The 20,967-nt window shown below is 40.4% G+C and overlaps 2 protein-coding genes and 1 long non-coding RNA gene across 4 annotated transcripts in view; 2 read left to right on the top strand and 1 right to left on the bottom strand.

The window, feature by feature from the left end:
* The first annotated feature begins 404 nt into the window (after window positions 1–404).
* Window positions 405–11,939, top strand: LOC122762528. Of its 2 annotated transcripts, XR_006358724.1 has the most exons (4): window positions 405–451; window positions 611–721; window positions 10,881–11,061; window positions 11,823–11,939. It is a non-coding gene; the product is annotated as an uncharacterized LOC122762528 (long non-coding RNA). The 2 variants fall into 2 exon arrangements; XR_006358723.1 differs by lacking the exon at window positions 11,823–11,939 and having other exon boundaries at window positions 10,881–11,280.
* Window positions 9,785–13,342, bottom strand: LOC122762527 (putative fibroblast growth factor 1). The gene is made up of 4 exons (XM_044017733.1): window positions 13,294–13,342; window positions 11,765–11,957; window positions 11,113–11,216; window positions 9,785–11,039 (listed from the first exon to the last, which is right to left on the bottom strand). Exons 2-4 carry the CDS (start codon window positions 11,937–11,939, stop codon window positions 10,851–10,853), a joined length of 468 nt encoding a protein of 155 aa, XP_043873668.1. The 5' UTR covers window positions 11,940–11,957; window positions 13,294–13,342; the 3' UTR covers window positions 9,785–10,850.
* A 3,796-nt stretch (window positions 13,343–17,138) lies between these two features.
* LOC122762529 (rho GTPase-activating protein 26-like) overlaps window positions 17,139–20,967 on the top strand; it is a gene marked incomplete at its 3' end in the record, with an annotated part of 43,335 nt that continues 39,506 nt past the window's right edge. Inside the window, exons 1-2 of the mRNA XM_044017734.1 lie at window positions 17,139–17,538; window positions 17,620–17,882. Of these exons, the coding sequence (XP_043873669.1) occupies window positions 17,729–17,882 (154 nt within the window). The remainder of the gene's footprint in view (window positions 17,539–17,619; window positions 17,883–20,967) is intronic.

The raw sequence follows: 20,967 nt of genomic DNA, 5'->3' as shown, positions 1-20,967 counted from the left end.
CCATGGCTGTGTGTGTGTGTGTGTGTGTGTGCTTGAGGAGTGTACTTTGAGTTTGTGAATAAGAGAGAGACAAATGGAGAGAAGAGGTGGAGGAGGAGAAGAGAGTCAGTGCAGGAATGATTGCAAAAGCTGCTCGGACAAAATGCTTTTTAAAAGCCTCCTTTTCCCACGTCGGTAACACACACTGAAAGAGTCAAGTTAAGCAGCAGATTCACTTTGCCAAAGGATCACGGTCAACATTAGCTAACATGGGATTAAAAACCCTCCATTTTTCCACAGCATTAAACTCACTATATATCATAAAATAGGACAGTTTTCACTTATCGTTTCAGACCCACAGAGAATATCAGCCAGTGACAGGATTTGTCTTGATAAGTTAACGTCTTTTGTCTTTTATTTTTATAGAACCTGAAAGGATGGATGACGGATAGACCCCCTTATAATTTAAAAGGTAGGACGTTTATTGTGTTTTATTATTATTATTATTATTATTATTAATAATAATAATAATAATAATAATAATAATAATGAGCTTCTCAGTCCACAAACTCTTCTCTCTTTTAAATGAGATGTTCTGGGCTTTGAATTTTTTTTTGGTAAAATGACACAGACAAAGTCTCTGGAAGGAGCCAGAACAGAGGAAGTCTGGACTGGAACGCAGAGATATTCCACCCTCCTGTTGTCGCTGGAAGAACCGCCCTTCGCCCAGAGCCTGGGGCAGGTATGTTGGACGACTGTAAAACAACTCTCGTAGTGTGCTTTAAGCATTTCCTTTATAAATCAAGCATAAAAACCCGTGCAGGCACTGCAGTCCATCTGGGCCCGAGCAGCACTTTGGACTGTGATCACGTGGAGCGTTCGCCCTCAAAGGAAAGCAGAGTTGCATTCCGCTTCAACAGTGCACTTAACAGGATATGGATCTTTTTTTTTTTTTAAGCTTGTGCCAATCTGTGTGTATACAGTGGCAAGAAAAAAGGACGTGAACTCCTTTGAATTCGTCATAAAACAGATATTAACAAACACAATATCTCATGTTTTTTATTAGACACACTCTTGGACATGGTAACTGGTCGAACCTCCATTGGCAGCAATATCTGTCAACCGAGTGCTCGTAGCCAGGATATCTGATATGATCAGCGTGTTTGAGGGCTGAGTTTTTGTTCTTGTGTTGAAGCGGAGACGCAGGAGTTTTTTTTGTAACCATTGTTTTTAATAACCGATAAAGTCTGAACATGTGTTGTCACATTTCCTCTCATTTCCTTCAATTCTTTGTCTCGTAACTCCGACTACCAAAATAAAGAAAGATTATTTTTTTTAAAAAGTAAGTAGCTTGTCATGTGCTGATGGTGGTGCACTGGCTAGCATTGTTGCCTCACGGCAAGGACGTTACTGGTTGGAATCCCGGTTTTAACAAGGGCTTTCTTGTGTGGAGCGGAGTACATGGGTTTTCTTCAGGTGCGGTCCAAAAACTGGACACTCGAAATTGACCATAGGTGTGAGTGTGTGAGTGTGTGTTTGTTTATTTTCATGTTGGCGACCTGTCCAGGATCTACCTCTCTGATCTGCTTTTTTTACTTCACACCCCATCCATGTTATAAAATACAGTATATACAGCGGCTATGCAAATGTGCAATATAGAGTGTCTTATATCCTTTTTTTAAACACAACCTATAGGCAACCTGATTCTGATCACACACCTGAGCAAAAAGTACTTAAAAAGTACTCAACAACACATTGGAAGACGAATAAAACACATTTTTTAAAGCCTGAATATGTGACCTATAAACACACACCCACCCAGGACGTCCATATAAGGAGTTGTGTATTATACATGGCAATTTACCCACTTCTTCTCCTTGGCCTTCACTTCAGGATTAGAATAGTCAACCCCAGATACTTCTATCTAGATTTGACCATTTTACTATTTAATTTTGTTACTATTTCACTGTTTTACTTTTATGTTTTTATTGATTTTTATGCTATGTTTTTATTTGTTTTGTTGTTTGGTCAACCATGGCTGTTTTTAAATGTGCTCTAGAAAAGTTGACTTGACTTGACCCCGCGTTTCGCCTGGGATTGGCTCCACCCCCCGACCCACACAAGCCGTAGAAAATTAGGCCTCCAATGACATTCTTCTAACACAACTTTCTCTCATCTCTCGTTATTTCCCTTCTCTTCACATTCAGCTTTGTCCATTTATGCTACCTTTCCATTATTTTCCCACTGCCCACCCCCCCGCCTCCCCTCCCTTTCTCACCCCCTCCCACTCCTCACCTACTGAGGTCACAGACAATGGGCTACTTCAAAAGCCTGGTATGTTTGAGACATTCTTTCTGGAGAACGAGAGAACAATTATAGCTACTCCTTTGCTCTGTGTGCGCACAAAAAAAGGAAGTGGCCTAAAAACAGAAATGAAAGGACGCAGAGGGAAAAGGGGGGAGCGAGTGAGGCGAAAAGAAAGAGAAGAGGAAACCACAGTGTCCTGCGATGACATGGTCACCGCCACAACCATAGATATCGCTCTCTGGATTGTGGAATGTCAAGTATTTGCCATAAATAGGGCCGGACCGTTTGTCCAGATTTTTTTTCTTCCTAATTCTGACGAGTTGTTTTCGTCTTTTATTTTCATGTTGTGAATGACAGGAAGGGGAAAGGAAAAAGGAAGAGATGAGAGGTTAAACTCGGACATTTCTTTCCCAGAAATGAGACTGGGCAGCGCTATATAAAAAGAGTGGGCGCGATGGCTTTGCTTATGCATTAACTGCCAGAAAAAGAATCATTCCATGACAACTTCCATGGAAATGGAAAGAGGATATTGTAATGTCTTTTGCATCATGTCCTGAACAAATATGCAGTCATGCTTTCTGTTTTGTGTTTTCCTCTGTGGCATTATTGTTGATACGTTAACACACATTCAGGCATTTGGTTTGACACCACTTATTTTAGGAGAAAGGGTTGTGGGTTTTTTGAGCCCTAAACAAATTGTGTATACAAAGCATGTGACCTGGTGCATGGCTGTGAACTGTGACCCATTACAAAAAAACATCATAGTCTTTAGCTTTAGCATTCACGTCCGAGTGCAGACTTTGAGTCTTCATCTTTCATGTTTGTGGTGGATTTGTGTTAGTCAGACAGGTGCAGCCATACAGTACCTTCAGTACCTTCTTAAAAAGTACTTTGTTTAAAATGTACTCAGAGTTATAGTTACTTTGTTAGTTTTTTTAACAAGGTTGGGGTTCTGATCATGTATCAGTCAAAATGGGTCAAAGGTCACAAATGCTTTAACTTTCTCACTCACTCAGGGACCTTAATTAGCGCCAATTCACCTGTCCTGGTCATTCACCTGTCCTCATCATTCATCTGTCCCCATAATTCCTTCACCAGTCCTGATCATTTATTCACCTGTCCCCATCATTTATTCACCTGTCCTCATCATTCACCTGTCCCCATCATTCACCTGTCTTCATCATTCACCTGTCCACAACATTCACCTGTTCTCGCATTCATTCACCTGTCCTCATCACTGTCCTCATCATTCACCTGTCCACATCATTCACCTGTCCTCGCCATTCACCTGTCCTCATCATACATTCACCAGTCCTCATCATTCACCTGTCCTCATCATTCATTCACCTGTCCTCGTGTCCTCTCACCTGTCCTCATTCCCCTGTCCTTATCATTCACCTGTCCTCATCATTCCACTGTCCTTATCATTCACCTGTCCTCATCATTTATTCACCTGTCCTTGTCATTCACCTGTCCTTGTGATTAAATTTTATTTTATTATTATTTTACTCAGGCCAACATTTTTTTTACTCCTACTCCTCCTCTAAACCTAGAGAAGTACAGTACTTTCAAAAAGACATACTTAAGTAAAAGTAAATAGTACAAGTACACAAAAAACCTACTCAATCAAAGTAAAGCGACTAAATGTTCCAGTTCTCACTGAAACTGAAACCCTATATTGTTCTTTGATCATCATCATCACCATCTTCGAGTGAAACCATGAGTTTGTGTCTGATGTTCTAGTTTCTACTTTTAAGGAAATGTGGGTGAATAGTTCTTCAACAATTGAACACAGGCGTTATTTCCTCCTCTCTGGACGTCATCAGGAAGTCCGACATCACTGGTACGTTAAAAGCTGCACTTAAAACACTTTTCAGTGGAAGGACACTCAGGTCGGTTTCCCATAGGATGCTGAGTCATGTGACATTAGTGCCCGCCACAGACAAAAGGTCACAGACATTGATTTTCATCAGGCTGCAGCACTAGAAAAAGTGTAAGACGTTTTCATGATCTTACTTCAGAGCGGGAGAGGTAAAAAAAATGCTATGACTTGAATGCTAACCATTTCATTCAGGATATTTTTGACCATCACAGGCGTCATCACTGCAGTTGGTCCATGCGTGAGTGTATTTGGGTATGTGAGACATCACAGCTGAGAAGACAGGCCAGTTTCCGGTCTCACCAAGTGTCTGTGTGTGTGTGTGTGTGTTTAAACAATGGATGACAGTTGGCCCATATTATCCGAAAGCACAAGCAGTGATTTAGAAAGTCACAAAAAGAAGAAAGAGTGTGATGAAGGGAGCGAGAAAGACAGAGAGAAAGAACAAACTGTACCAAGCGCAGGTGTGACGGGGGAAGAGAAAAGTCTGACGATCCATCTAAGGACACATTCCTGACTCTCAGCAGACCAATCATTCCCCTTTCGCCTTCTACAATAACATCCATTCAGACCACTTTAGTTAAAATATGATTGATTTTGATGCTTGTAATACGTATTATTTGGCAGCTTGGCTTTCTTCTGGGACCTTCCTGCCCTTCCGCATGTGTACACCCTAAGGTGGGGAGAGAAAGCAGCTAAAGAAAGCACAGAAAACAAACAGGAATCAATGACAGCACAGGATAAAACAATTAAATTTCATTCCATATATTTATCCAGACTTTCTTTATATAGATTCAGACTATATTCTGAGTAAATTCATATATGGATAAATGAATCCCCAGCTTTTGCAGACTTACATAATTTAAAGACCAGGCCTTGATCAAATCATTAAGAAGGAGAATAAAAACAGCCGTGACCACATCACTGGTACACGTGATTCCTGTTACATGTGCACCGCTGCCTATTAGTCAATAAATGAATAAAAGATCCCATATGTCTGCTTTGATTAATTTCATTTATTCTCAAAGCACAATGGAAACCTAAAGCTGCTGTCTGTTTGATGTTTGTGTTTTTCACCAAACAGAGCAGCAGCTTACAGACCTAAACGTATACGGTAGTTTTATCACCTCAATATTCTATATGACGCAGAAGGTAACACACAACAGTGTCGTGCATTTACGCCCCGTCTTCTCTTAACCACTGTCAAACGTTTGTGTCTGTGGTCACTTTGTCTCTGCTGTGGTTTGTGGTCCTTGGAGTCCTATAGGGTCTGTTTGGTTGACAAATGCCGTCTGCTCTCAGTCTCGGAGGGACCGCTGCGTGTTTGGAGCCCCCTCAGAATGTGTCCATACAGCACAAATCGTGCATTAGGAAAACAGTTGCTGCAGGGCCGACCACAAGCATCCGGGCAAATTTCAAAAGTTGTCAAAATGCCCCTTTCTTGCTTTCCCTGTTTCTCTCTCACACTCAGTATTGTCTCAGAGGGCAGTAACAGGCTGGGAGACCAATGTCAGCATTTCTAGTTGGATCAGCTGACGGATATGCATCCCATATTTCCGTTCTCCCTCTCCTTCCTTGTGTGTGTGTGTGTGTTGTGTTTGTTGCCTCTTTAGGACTTTTTCTGGCATAAACACTGACCTTGTCAAGAAAAGTGGTCCTCGTGGAGACCAAAAACCTGATCCTAATTAGGGGAAAAACCTCATTTCTGAGGAGCTGGTTCAGGGCTAAAACTTGAATTGTGGTTCGGTCAAGGTTTGGGTTAGACATTAACTGATTATGGTTAGGGTTAGGGATAATGCTCTGTTCAGGCTGCCCAAGTGAATTTAAGTCAATGCAGTGTCCTAAGAAAAATAGCCGTGCAAACCTGCATGTGTGCCTGTGTTTGTACTTGTATTTATATCTTTGTGAGGTCCAAAAAATGTACAAACCTATTTTTTGTGAGGACGTTTTGAGGACGTTTGGACCTTGTGGGGACATTTTAGTTTTAGGGTTAGGGTTGGGGTCAGGGTTAGGTACGGTACTTACTGTAGTTGTGATTGTTAAGGTTAGTTTAAGAGAGGATGCATTCTGTCTAAGATAATTACTTACTAAGACATAAAAACACAATATTTGTGAGGTCCAAAAAAACATACAAAACTTTTTTGTTGTGTTTTTTTGTGAGGACATTTTGTGGACGTTTTGACCTTGTGGGGACATTTTGTCTGGGCTTTGCAACTTTAAAGGGTTTTTTCTTGGTTAAGACCTGCTTTTAGGGTTAGGGTTAGAATAAGGTTTAGGTTAAAGTTAGGGTAAGGGTTAGGATTAGGCACTTAGTTGTGATGGTTAAGATTAAGGTAAGGGGCCAGGGAATGCATGATGTATATGATGCTTCCTCACTAAGATATAACAAGTGTGTGTGTGTGTGTGTGTGTGTGTGTGTGTGTGTGTAGAGGAGAAAGGTGAAGGTGTGTATCCATGATGAGGAAACCAGAGCAGGATGAGAGTGACAGCGCAACTGAGCTTTCAGTGACACCTTTAACCCTCACAATCCATTATATGCTGCCAACCACATGTTCAAAAAGGATTGCACTGTAAAAAATCTTAATTTTAAAGTAGAACAGTTTGGGTCTTCTTGTGTATTCTCCCAAAAAATTGAAGGTAGAATACCGGAGGAAGACGGGGTGAGGCTATAAAAAAGTGAGGCTATATTGTACGAAAAGAAGTCAGTGTAAATAAGGCAGGTGGAAAATGATGAGGAGAAAGCAGTGAGACGGCGATGGAGGTTTAGAGGAGGCTGGAAACTGAGACGGACAGGAAGCGAGAGTGAAGACAGACAGAACCGAGGAAAGAGAGACGAGTAACAGATGATAGAATGTGTCCCAGTTCCATGGTGTGTACATGCTGATCTCTCTCTCTCTCTCTCCCTCCCTCTCTCCCCTCTCTCTCCTCTCTCTCCCTCTGTGTGTGTGTGTGTTATCTTGGCTGCTGTCAGGCTCGGGGACTCCCAGAGGAAGCTAGTCCTTGTTCAGTTTACAGTGAATGATTCCCTTCCTGCCCTGCACAGCCCTGCAGGCCAAGAGCCAGCCAGGCTGTGTTGTGTGTATGTTCATATATGGCCTGCATGGTGGACAGAAGGGGGGGGGGGATAATGTCCTGTAAATGAGAGTGTGCAGGGTTTTGTAATAGTCAGTGTTACCTTTCAGTCTCTTCCTATAGAATAAATAACACTCAGTAGTTTTCTTTATTGCTAAGTAGGTTTAATAATAAAATTAGATTAAAAAGGTCAAAATGAATTGTCCAATTGAATAGAACTTGTACACTAAACATCTAGTATTGATGTTTAAAAATACTGTAAAATAAGAGAGACTGAGAGCTGGCTCCAGCTCTCAGTCTCTCTTAAAAAAAGAAAGAAAAGGAGCATCACATTAAAAGCAGATTACACAGAAGATTATAGGCAACAAGGCGTTTTACTGAAGGTGGTTTATCAATACTGCGTTGTAAAGCACTTCATTACTTGAAGTCTTGCGTTCAACTGTGTACAGCAGTGGTGCGTTGGCATGCACGGTTGCCTCACACCAAGAAAAAGTCTTAGTTTGAATGTTCTGGTTTGGACGGGAGCCTTTCTCTGTGGACTCTCTGTGCATGTTTTATTTGGGTTATTCCTGCTTCCTCCCGCAGTCCATGCTCATGCAGATTAGGGTTAGGTTAATTAGAGACTCTCAAGTGTAGGTGAGTGTGAATGGCTGTGTGTTGGTGACCTGTCCAGGGTGGAGTCCTCTCGTCCTGCTTCCTTCCCCCCGACGAATCGGCAGGCAGGATGGATAGATGGGTAAAAATAACGCTTTTAAAGTAGTGGATCTTATTGGGAAAATGTGCAACAATTGCATATTTCTACTTTATTTTTTACTTTTACGCCACTAACTGTCTTTGTTACTCGTTACTACCAAATGAAACCAGAAGAAGACTTGGTATTATGGTCTGTATTTATAGCTTTTCTAGTTTGCTCAAGGACACATATAGACTAATAGAGCCAGGAATAGAACCCACAACCCTCCAGTTGTAAGACAACCTGCCCTACCACTGACCTACTAATACTTTTACTTCTAAAACTGAAGTACGTTTTATATAATTTGAACCCTAACCCTTAAGAACAGTAAATGTCATATACTTTAAGTACTTTTACTTAAGTCATTTTATCAAAAAAGTGACTTCATCTTCTACCAAAAGTCATCTTCTGGTAACATACTTGTACTTTTACTCAAGTATATCACAGTTCAGGTGCTTCATACACGACTGATCACACTCCTTGGAAAAAACCTAATAATCCCACTGCAATATTCTCTCTGACAGCTCTTTTTTAAAATACCACAATAATATGGAGCTTGCTCGTCAAAGCCATGAATCAGCTCTGCTCCTTCCCAAATATCTTCAACCACGTACCGGTGGTTTCTTCCAGGAACTTTTTTTTTTGTTCCTGGCAGGACGGCCTCTGAAACAGCGTTTCAGGCAATGTTCTGTTTCAGTCATTAGGACGTTAAGTATGGCTTAGATGAAGAATGCCGTCGCTTCCAAAAAATATGGTAAAAATGCTCCATCGGGGTGAGCAGAGTTCGTCCACTGCGTCGTGTGCTGGAACCACGTGTGTCTCATCTGTGTGTAACTGGAGAGCAGAGATTATTCAGTCAAACTATGGTGTGCACAACGCGGGCCAAAGACCAAAATAAACCCTAAAGACTCTCAGTTATTGTAATTTGATTTTTTAAAAGTTGTTTTAAAGACGTTTATTTGTCAGGTTTTGCCTTTATGTGAAGAAAAGTTGACACTACAACTTAGCAGGTATAGGCAGAGACACCCCAGGCTTAATCTGTCTTATTTCTGCTTACATATAATTCTTAGAACTCTACATCCATGCAGTAAAAATGTCAGCTTTGATGTGTCCTCCATCCTTTATCTTGAAGCCTTATCGAGATGTATTAAGATGAAGTCATTATTACATTGAGATCATTTCTTCTTCTGTATCAAGTTTTTTGTTTTTTTCCATTAATCAGTTTCAGCAGGTAACAGTTACCGACATTAAAACTGTGCCATGACATTGCTTCCAATTTGTGTCCCTATTCAGTTTCTAAATCCTGAGGCTCATTCTTTATCGTATTAAGATTAATAAAAATCCAATATCATTGATTATCTTAAGATAAGAAAACATTTTCACATCCCTGAAAAGTACAATAAGGAAGATATTGACTATTAAGATTACAAAACAGTAACCAGAATATAGACAGAATGGGCTTAATATTTACAGGATTGTTAGTTAGTTAGTTAGTTAGTTTATTTTCTCCTTGGGGAAATTAGTTTTCACAGTTTCTGTACATTATTATTATTGTTATAGGACATGAAAAGATCAGACACTAAAAAAACAACATATAACAACATATAACACTGTATAATGTATATAAATATACATTATACAGTGTATGGCTTTGTTTTTGTTTAAAGTGGACATGGCTGCAGGTGTCAGGCTTCTAGCTTGGTCAGTAAGGGTCCGGTCAAGTGGAAAAAAGTCCATCTATTTGAGCAAAAAAGACATTGAAACGATCAAATTGATGATGATAGTTCACATCATTTCAACATAAAAGTGTCCGTTTTGATATGGAACGATAAATAGTTGACAATATAAATGTATTTATGGTGCAAAAATCATACAGAAATACAGACCTCTGCCTTAGAGAGCAGCAGCAGCAGCAGCAGCAGCAGCAGCAGCACGGTCCAGTCCGGTCCAGTCCAGTTTATTGTTCAGGTCGATTTAAAAGATGTAAGATTTCATGAATGTAACACTACACTGTATCCAATTTAAACACCAGAGGCACCGGATGCTTATAGATCACATGTTGCAGCCCCTCAGTGAAATGACTGCTCATAAACAGTTTATTTTGCAATCTGTAGAGTTATAAACACTAAAAATATTACTTAACATAGAGAAACTACAGGTATGGCAGCATGGGTTCTTAGGTAACTGCCGTTAAATACAGTTTTATTTTATTTTACTTTCCTACTCTATACTTCACATGCGTCTCGTCTTACAAACCTTATATAATCTACACAGATGGCTGTTGGAGGCAGTTTGTGTAGTTTGGCTTTTTTATCCTTTAACTTATGATTTATTTTGACTGGGATTTGCGGTGGGCCTAAAATCTGTAGTGATAATAAACCAAAGCGACTGTATTTTAGTATCGGCTATCAGTATGAAAGCTGAACCTTATGCAATGCTGCCATCTTGTGGCCAACAATGGACTACATGTTAAGTCCATGTATGGCATTTTTGGGGGGAAGAAGTATAATAATCACAAAAAAAAACCTTAAAATGTGTTTGTTTTAATTTAAAATCATTGAAAAACAACGTGTTATTATCACTCTGTACATATAAGAAAAAATAATAATTACAACGTGAGGCAAAATCAAGTATATACAGCATATTATAAATTATTAAATTTATCCTGTTTTTTAACAGAAACAACAGGAACTGTGTTCAAGAGCAGCTCTTTGATTATCTTATATTAACTTTGATGTTAAATGTTAGTTAATGTAAGTAAATATCAAGATTGACAAATACTGTACATCTCATATACACAGCGCATGATCCTGTTTACGTGAGCTCTTATTTTTGTTTGTGTCGACATACTAATACTGAGTCCATGTCCATGTTTGTTTGTTACATGTTACCCGTCGCCGGCCTCGGCAGGAAAAAGATGGCCTTCTGACCCTGGCTGGTGTCTGGGCCCGCTTTGGGTCGTCCGTCCCTCTTGAGCGCGACGTGCCAGTCGTACTTCTGAGAGCGGTACGTGTTGTAGTGGTTCTCTTCGTATCGCTCCAGGAAGAAGCACTCGTCGGTGAGCGCTGGCTGCGACAGGAGAGAGTGAAACGTGAGAGGAAGCATTTGTGTTATTGCTTAAGTCTTAAGAAAAGATACTCACTGATCCATACAGGTGTCCATTATTGTTCATAGCAAGATAGCGTCCCGCCTTCTCACCCTTAATGACGACCACGCCGACACTGACGGCCTTAAGTCTGAGGATTTCTGCAACGCAGAGACATGACACAGTGGGAATAATGCACAACTCCTTATATGGACATCCTGGCAGTGTGTGTTTATAGGTCACATATTGTGGCTTTTTTCTATTTTTTCTTATGTTGTTGAGTCAAAGTTATGATTTATTCTACATCGCCTATTTTTCAAAAATAAACCGTAGCAATACAAAATACTTCCTTTTTTATTTGATTTTTGTTCATAAAATCAAGAAAACTTTGAAATGTGACATATTTCTAAATTTCACACATTTGAGGAGGATTTCTTAAAAATGTAGTACTTTATGCTCAGGTTTGTTTATATAAAACGATAGTCTCTAGGTCGTACTGGGAACAAAAAGAATATAAGGCACTCTTGCACATTCTTAGAGCCTCTGTAAATGTGTTTTAATATACAGTGTTCCAAGAAATGTTGGCCCTAAAGCTTACAACTGCAAGTCAGTCAAGTGTTTTGTCTTTAGCATCATCTTCTTATCATCTTAAATTTGATTACTGCCAGTCACACAGTAATAAAAAGCACCATAATAATAATATCCTCACCATAAGGATCATCTTCTTGCCTCCCACCACTCACGCTTCCGTCTGCTGAAATCCTCAGGTGATATCCTCCGTTCTGGCTGTAGAGCCTGGTCAGCGTCCGAGGCTCCTGTCTGGACAGATCCAGAGACGCCGCCGGTCCAAATGTCAGCACTGTGACTCCGTCTCCCTCCGTCATTGCACAGTTTGGTGTCACCTGTTTTATCGCAGAGACAGTTACTCAGTCACTTTCTCTCCTCCTTCTGCGTCCCTGTTTTCATCCATCTCCTTTATATAGAGTGAATAATTCACTTCCACAGAATCAGACGTGGATGGAGGCCAGATTGGGGCCCGACACATGTCTGAACTTGTTTTTGTGACTGAACATCACAGCAGATTGCGAAAGCCATTTCCAGATGACGGTATTTAACTTTGACCTTGAATCGGAGCGAGCCCGGGGCAACAGAGTGCAGCAACGAGCAGACGCAACCAGGAAAGGTTTCTGTTCTTTTTACCCTACCCTTCTCTAGAAATAGAGAGAGCGGGATAGACGGAGCAGTGCAAAGCCACAAGAGGAATGTGAGGCCTGGACCACTCACGGCCTGTTTTCCCGGTGCGATGAACGCTGTATTACGGGACGCCGTGGAAGTTATTTACGCAGCAGAGACCTTCGGACAGATGTACTGTTAGGATGACATCACATGCGTGGGAAGAGAGACTGACCCCTGTGTATATGTTTAGGAGGAGGCAGTGGAGGGGTGGAGGTGGGTGGGGAGCAAAGGTCAGAACCAAAGGTCAGGATGTTTTGGGGAAAAGTAGAGGGTACAGTCCAACGTGGATTAAACTTGTTGTGGATCATAATAATAATAATACTGAAGCTTGTATTTGACTCTTAAAGTTCCTGTGTGCGAGATTTAAGATGGCATAATGTAGAATATAGCATCTTAATATATAGAAGAGGAATGAGTATGATTGCCTTGAATTAGACTTTCATGTTTACTATAAGCAAGGGCCTTGTTTCTGGATTTATTTAAACAGGAAAATCCGATTGAGATTAAGAACCTCCAGTCCAAAACACTCAAAAAGTTACCAATTTACACAGTTAAAACACAATCAGAAAACAAATGAAAAATAATTCAGATTATTTTTACAAGCCCGTGCATGTTTTGGAGTCAGAACCTCCTGAACTCTCAGTTTGGATTTGAAAGCGTTTAATGAAATGAATTCAGTTCGTTTACAGTCTTTCGGTAACATGTTCCATGCATAAGGTGCAGAATTAACAAAAGCCCTTTTACCCAATTTGGTATGGGCATATGGAACAGAAAACATCCTTTCTGATATGCAAAGGCCACAGTAGAACCCACAGTAGAATCCTTTTGTTATAATCTGCAGTCTCACCATTTAGTTCTCCATAATTCTGACACACTGGACTTTACCGTGAATAACGATTGGCATCAACATGTATCTGCATCATCTTTCAGTGAATCAGCTCAGCCCTGTATCACCTTGTTCAGTCTAATTCTGTCTCGAATCATGAATCTTTCATCACTCACCTGTGAGTGTCAGCGATGGCTCATGTCCCGTCCTCCTCGTCTCCTCTTTTTAAACTGGGCTCCATGTGTGAACCAGAGAGGAGAAGGAGGGGAGGAGGAGGCTGGACGTTCAGGAGCAGAGTAAGTACTGTATGCCTATACTTGTACTCCATCCTCCTCCCCTCTCCTCCTCAGTCGTTTTTAACAGGCCAACGTCAAGACCAGAATTACTGCACGGGGAGACGGAGTGACGCAAGTGTCCACGCCGTGGGATCCAGCCAGGGCCCTGGAAATGTCTGAGTCCTGACACATTCTTACACTGGTGTCCTCCTGGAGACACTCACGAGAAACACAATACAAACACTTCAATTCCCCAGAATTAAACAGCAGCTGCAACTCAAAGCCAGGTCTCTGCTCAGATGTCACATCTGACATTTCTGCAAAGATTAAAAAAAAGTGTTTATCTTTGAACTGTAACTATGTCTCGTCTTCTTCTTTGTAACTGTGACCACAGCAGGAGTGAGCAAACAGAACATAGATAGACTTGTAAATATGATAACCGAGCATTAAAAACACACACTGTGGAATGTAGACGGGGTGGAAATGTTTTCTAAGAACAAAATCGGTGTCTGTTTTCGTTCACTTTTCACCATGTGTGTCTCATACTCCTCAGACTTAAGACAATGAGCACAAGTACAGCGTGCATGCCGCTGGAGTTTTATCTCGGGGACTGCTTTGTCTTCAACTCACCGTATAGTTTGTCCCACTTTGAAATCATGAGACCTTTTTTTTTATGTTTTACAATCATTTACAGACACGAGAGAGAATGTGCCGTGTGGAAAAAAGTGAAGAGTCCATTGTTGACCTACTTTTCTTTCTCGCGTGCACAGCGTTTGACAGTAATACACATTTAATTAGAATAGATTTGTAAATGTGGACAATGTAGCCGGGCATGTGGCCTTTATCTCACCACAAACACATTAAATGCAAATAATAATGATAATAATGATACATTTTATACTTAAAAACACTTTACAGTGGACACATCACATAGTAACACAAAGTTCCCACTGCCATGACCTATATATATATATATATATATATCACCTCTTTGTCGTCAGTCGTCTCTTTCATGTACACGATAAAATGGAAAAAATGCATTCAGATATTTTTAGCTGTCAAGCTCGTAATTACGTTAGAGTTATTTTGAGCAGGAAGTTTTCTTAGGGATGAGCTTTAATGCAACAGATGACATTAGAGAGGAGGAGGAGGAGGAGGAAAATGTAATTAAGAACATCTTGATAACCATAATGTCTCCTAGCACAGATTATTATCGTCTTTAAATAGAAATACAGTGGAACTAATGAGAATGGATGTTCCTGCGTGAACCTCTCAGTGAAGGTACAGGTCTGTGTCCAAACACTATTAAGTATGGACCAGAGAGAGACTGTTTTTCATCAAACTTCAACCACATGATTACATGAACTTGTGTGTGCTTGGTATTGTATATTTTGTGTTCTTGTTTAAAAGAAGAGCAATCACTGGACTTTAATTTGATTTTAGACTTTAAATCGGTTGTTTCCTAGTTCCTCTGACTAACTTCTTGCTTCTTAAACTGTATGCATGACAGCACGGCTTTCTGTAAATGCTATCTCTGTGCACCCGCCGCCGTTCTGTGACAGATGGAGAAAAGAGCAAGCGACCGTGCACTCGCTCTGTGTGTTCTCCCCGCTTTGGCAGAGGAAATTGCGTATCTATATCTGAGCTGTTCTCACACCTTAACCACAAACTCAAACTGTGCATGTACTGTTTAAAAGAAAGAAGGAAAATAAAATAAAATAAAATAAAGGGCCTCTGTGCCACAAGTGCAACTTGAATGTATACATATAGGTATACAAGAATCATGTGGAAAAAGTCAAAAGTAAATAGCTATATATATAATAATATGTATAACTATATTAATATATATACTGTATATGTATGTATATATATATATGTATATATATATATATATATATATATATATATATATATATATATATATATATATATATATATATATATATATATATATATATATATATATATATAATATATTTAAGTATAACAGTAAATACAATTGAGTGTCTCACTAAGACAGTGAAGTCAAGGCAATATAATATAGATTATGGCTTTCAGTCATCATTAGTTTCCAATTGCAGTGTGTGTTTCTGCAGCACTTCCACTCAGTAAAAGTAAAGTGTAATGCAGCGTCATGCCGACAGAGGGCGCCAGAGAATGACTCGCCGCTCTGCAGAAATTCCCCGCTCTGCCTGAAATGTCGTCAGCGTCTCCTCCCACCAACCAGGCTCCGGGCCCCCCGGCATGCAAAGATTGTCTATGTACGACAAGAGGTAACACTCCACATACACAAACATACACGTTCTACATTAAGGGAGACTTTCTTGCTCCAGTTCAGTTCCAAATAACATATCATAATCATAGTATCATACATATTATTCTACATTTGCTGTTATCTGAGGACAATATGGGTGTAAATGCTCAGCAGAAACTACTCCCTCTCTAAAGTGATCCAATTATAAAGTGCATTCAGACCATCCAGGACAACTTGTAAGGTCAAGGTCGCCACATTTATCACCAGCAAGCTTCTATCAACATACAACAAAATGGAAAGTGGAGTGATGGTGTTGAGCTGGGAAACATTAATTAATTAAGAGACTTTGGGAACATGCAAACCCTACAAAAAAAGGCCCTTAGCCAAACTAGGATTCAAACCGGTGACTTTTAATTTGATAATTTTGATAATTATTTGGTTTACTGTGAGGTAAAAGAGCAAATGAAGCCCCGTACAAACTAAACCTGCTGGGTTTTTTTTATTCCAACACTGTCTCTCAGTGTTTCTCAGTATAGCGGCGTTTCGATCTTGTGTCGCCTGGCAACTTTACCACACTGTGCACAGGAAGTGGTTAGTGTTATGTCTAGACAGATGTAAGCACCGGTAACATTGTGCTAGGGGAGTGACACTGCAAACATAAATAGGTGCCCACAAAAAGGTTCAGAAGTGCATTATCCTGCCCTTTTGCTGCCCATACTGTACACGTGTATACATGTATACACGTGTACATGTATTCATGTATTCATGTTGCCCTGGTTTTAGATGTTGCCCTGCTTCAACACACCTGATTTGGATGAACGGCCCGTTACCAGGCGGCTGCAGAGCTCCATGACGAGCTGACCATTTGAATCAGGTGTGTCGGAGCAAGGCAACATCTAAAACTAGGGTTGGGAAAACCCTCAAACTAGGGTTGGGAAGATATTATTTAAAAGTAGCAACAGTTTGATCTGATTGTTTCTTTTGTCATTTGAAAAAAAATGTGTGACTGGACAGAGGTTGTCTTGACCTTCTGTGACCTCTTCATACGTTCAATGCAGACCTAGAAGGATGCAGCTTTAAGCTTTTATGAATCTTAAAACTGTTGAGAACAAACATATTGCATTTAATATGTTACCACAGAATCAGGAAATTGGATTTAAGTGAAAATCATTTATAAATACAAACAATATTTAGTGCTGTTCTACATGTATCCTCATTTGGAGGAAGCCTACACTACAATTTATGTGTATTTAATTTTAAAATCATAATCTAGTTAATTTATTTTGGAATATAGGTTATGGTTAAATTATTTCATTTTTTTTTTAAAGTATGAAAAAGTCGCCCCCTCTCAGTTTTTACTTCATGTTGGTGCCAGGACTGAAAACGTAGTGAACCATCTTGCTTTTATCCACATCTTTGATCGAGAGCAGCTCCCCACACACACGCGCGCGCCAGAAACAGTCCTCGCTTCTCATTGGCTGAGCGAGCTGTCCGTCAGGGGATTATCCGTGTCGGAGTAGGTTGATTACGGCGACGCAGAGCTGGTGAGAGCGGGGCAACGAGGAGAACCGTGTATTTAAAAACCGCCTCAGGCAGACGCAGCATTTACGAGCCTGCAGTTTTGCTTTTATTTGCGGACTCCCATCATCCCTCCCTCCCGCTCTCCCTCCCTCCTCGCCCCCCCTGACCGAGGGTGACTCTGTCGGGTCCAGAATGACATGGTGGAGAGGACAGCAAGCACCGGTTTAACCTGAGCAAGTGGACACTACTTCTTCTTCTTCTTCTGTTCACCCCAGCAAACATGCTCTGACTTTAATTTTATTTCATTTTAATCGCGTTGGACTGCTGCTGCCACTCGGACTCGTTATCATTCACCTCTAAAGTAACTAAGGGTAATGTAGTGAGTTGTTTCTGTTGCATTCATCTCTGCTCTGTTGTTTACATGCTGTGACCGGGTTCCCCGTCATATCCAGGAGCTGCTGCAGCAATAACAGGAGCTCAGGGGTTTTCCTCCATTCTCCATCATTTTTGCCTGGTCTTGTGTTGGAAGTTGAGGAGAAGAAGAAGAAGAAGAAGGAGAAGATGGGACTACCTGCCCTGGAGTTCAGTGACTGCTACCTGGACAGTCCACAGTTCAGAGAGAGGCTCAAGTCCCACGAACTGGAGCTGGACAAGACCAACAAGTTCATCAAGGAGCTGATTAAAGATGGAAAAGCTCTCATCCAGGCTTTAAAAGGTGTGTACTGCAACTGACATTTCACTAACTTCAGTTTATTTATTGCTGATAAAGGGTGTGCCATTGTTTACAGTTGTGTGTACCACAGGGGAGCACGGTCAAGGTGTGTTAAAGGTCCAGTGTGTAAGATTTCGGGTGCATCCACACCAGCGTTTCTTAATCGAACCCTAGTTCTTGTGCTCGGAAAGTCCGGTTGGTTTGGGGAGGTGTGAATTCACAACTGAACTCTGGTCTGACTATAAATGTAGGTCCCGGCAGGAAGTGGACTACTTCCTGCAGGGGCATTGTGGGTACGACACAACTGGAACATACGCGCGTGTAGAAAGATAGCCGGGAGAAACGGCCGAGCCCGTTGTTGCAGCGTATATGCGTCGCATGTTTGCATAAAACAAGACCGATTTGATGTAGCTCCATGATTTGCAGAAGCCAACAGATGAGCAAGTTTTCTTGTTTGTTGTTTGTCCGCGTCTTCTCCTTCAGTAATTCTTGATGCAGCGCATCAAGGTGTGACTGCAGGTGTGACTGCAGATTGAACCTATGGTGGCCTTCACATGCCAGAAAGCACTCAATCGCCAACAAGCACGAGTTATCTCCATAGATACAGATGTTTGCAAGTAGGATTTAGCTCGTAGACATGTGAGGTAGTTTGTCTGTTTTGGCTGCTGTAGAAAAACTGCGGTGCTAGATGGCAAACGCCAGTGAAGCATGACCCTTGACCCTCTAAAGTACATATACAAAGCTTATTCTAAAACATATACAAACCAGAAGACATGTACAGACATAGTTGGAAGCAGCATATTCAATTTCTGCCAAGAATCGTACTAAATGTTACACTTTTTCATTGTCACCTTGATAATGATGCTAGAATTTTCACTTCACCTTTACACAGTAGGATATTATTGCTTTAGAGAAGGTTTCTACTAAGTTAACCGTAAAATCTGTTATGACATTTGTTGAGTATTGAAAATTGACAGATAATTTATGAAATAAGCAATCAAAAACAGAGTATTTTCACATTTGGAGTAACAAAACCGGCCTCTGTGTGTTGTTTGGTTTTTATTCTCCTCATACCCTGATACTGTTGACACAGTATCGTGTTTTGGTAGCTGTTGTATTATTTACACTGCTCATATATCCAGATAGAACAAACCCTGGAAAGTTCTGAGTAGAGCAGCCCGCCAGTTCACCTGAACTTTCCATCCCTTTTAAAATAAAACAATCCAGCTCAGTCCTGTCTGCGCCTACAGAGCTCTGTCAGCTGATGTCGAGCTATAAAGATAAGTCTTCTTTTGTCTATTGGTCAAATCTGGAAAATCAAAACAGCGCAAGCGTTTCACTGAGGCCAGGAAGGAAATAAAGCAAGAGCAGTTGGCTCATTCTGTTAAAATAGTAAATCAGCGAATCTTCCTGGTCCGTGTTTTTATGACCACGCTACACAGTATCGTTGGCATTTTCTGGTACATGAGATGCAGCAGCTTTTGAACTTCTCTATGCAGCTGCGTCACACCTTGACCCGTTCTGCTTTTCTTTTTCGAGACACCCAAGATGACGTGAGAGTGTCCTGAGATGAATGTCGCAAGTTTCTAATTCTTGTAAGAGTTGTTGTTTGTCGCAACGACCGCATGGTCCCACTTTACAATCGCAGTGTGCCATACCCGGAACGTACACACTGCTATACTGTGGATTTACAAAAGCCTATTATACTTACATCTGTTTTCTCTGGACCTTCAGCACACAGTAAAGACCCGTATTATGGTTTGGTGATACAGTGTATAGTGAAACAAACAAACAGTGTTAAAGCAGCACTTGTCACACAGTATAGCTCCTGTGCAGTGTCTGTGTCTTTATATGCCTGGTTATAATAGGCAGTTGTCATGTTGTAAAACAATAAGCAACAGTGTTTTGTGGCAATACTGGAATTACAGGATATTTACACCAATGTGAGAAAGTCTGTTCATTTCTCAGACTTTGAATTTCGAAATAGGGACGCAAGAGATCGGTGTCGGCAGATTTAAACATGCCAAGATCCGCCAATATGACTAACGACTAAAATAGTTACCTCCTTGGCTTCTTTGCTAGCACCTCCTACACAACAAAGATATTTAAAAAAATATATATATATGTTAATTTCACTACAGAAGAGACGAAATGTCTTCTCAGTTACATCAGTGTCAGTTATCGGCAAAAAGTCCAATATCATGCATCCCTACTTCAAACTAAATAAGATTATGGTAAAAGGTTTGTGTACCCTAATTACAAACACTATATTATGGTGTTGTGTCAATATGTTGTTGCATTTAATGATACATATATTTTAGTTTGATGAATATATTCAAGTTATATTTAAATCTCTGGCTCCACATTGCATTAACTATACATTTTCGTCTATGTATTAATTCCTTGTTCACTGTGCAGCCTGTGCCATTGGTTAGTTTAGAAAATATGGTATTAAATAACAGAAATTGTAAAAAAAAGTAGGTCTTTTTGATTGCAGAATATAGAAAAGAGATAATATTAGTAAAGACTCCCTGCATCTAACTGCAATAGTGTTTTTATTCTCTTTTTCACAAAAGAAAAAATACAAAATTTGGCAGATGCATGCATACAGTAGATGCACATACACACACAGACAGACATGTACTGTGCTGTATGTGAGTCAGATGTCATGTAAGGGCAGCTCTAGCTGAAGCTGGTTATTACAGAGCGTGCAGAAGTGTTTTAGTTCTCTGCTCCGCCTCCTAACATGACACGGCTCAATCAAACAAACAAGCCTTAATTACAAGCTGCGCATTCACTGGAGCTGTGAGGGGAAATGACACATGGTGGTTAGACACTTAATACGACAATGGGACGCGATGTTGCCGTGTTTTCAGCTGAAAGTGTGAATGTTTTTGTTTTTTTCATGTTCAGCACAGTGTGTTCCTGGGTGTGCGTTTCTCAGGTAGGTTTACAAAAAATGCAGTTATGTATCATTTTATTGGATTATATGAATAAATGACCTCCGGTGGAGGATAAAGTGGTAGATAATAGATGAATAGATGAATAGCATGCCAAAGAATATTACTGGTGTTAATCATTGAATATT

The sequence above is a fragment of the Solea senegalensis genome, unplaced genomic scaffold (assembly GCF_019176455.1).
Source record: "Solea senegalensis isolate Sse05_10M unplaced genomic scaffold, IFAPA_SoseM_1 scf7180000015780, whole genome shotgun sequence".
NCBI classification, from domain to species: Eukaryota; Metazoa; Chordata; class Actinopteri; order Pleuronectiformes; family Soleidae; genus Solea; species Solea senegalensis.
The sequence above is the reverse complement of the archived record's forward strand: the minus strand, read 5'-3'. Positions and strand labels throughout refer to the sequence as shown.

Coding starts and splice junctions, on each gene's coding strand:
- LOC122762527 (XM_044017733.1), bottom strand. CDS start 11,939: ATGACGGAGGGAGACGGAGTCACAGTGCTGACATTTGGACCGGCGGCG. Junction 11,217..11,764: donor GCAAGAAGATGATCCTTATG/GTGAGGATATTA, acceptor TCTGCGTTGCAG/AAATCCTCAGACTTAAGGCC. Junction 11,040..11,112: donor ATGGACACCTGTATGGATCA/GTGAGTATCTTT, acceptor CTCCTGTCGCAG/CCAGCGCTCACCGACGAGTG.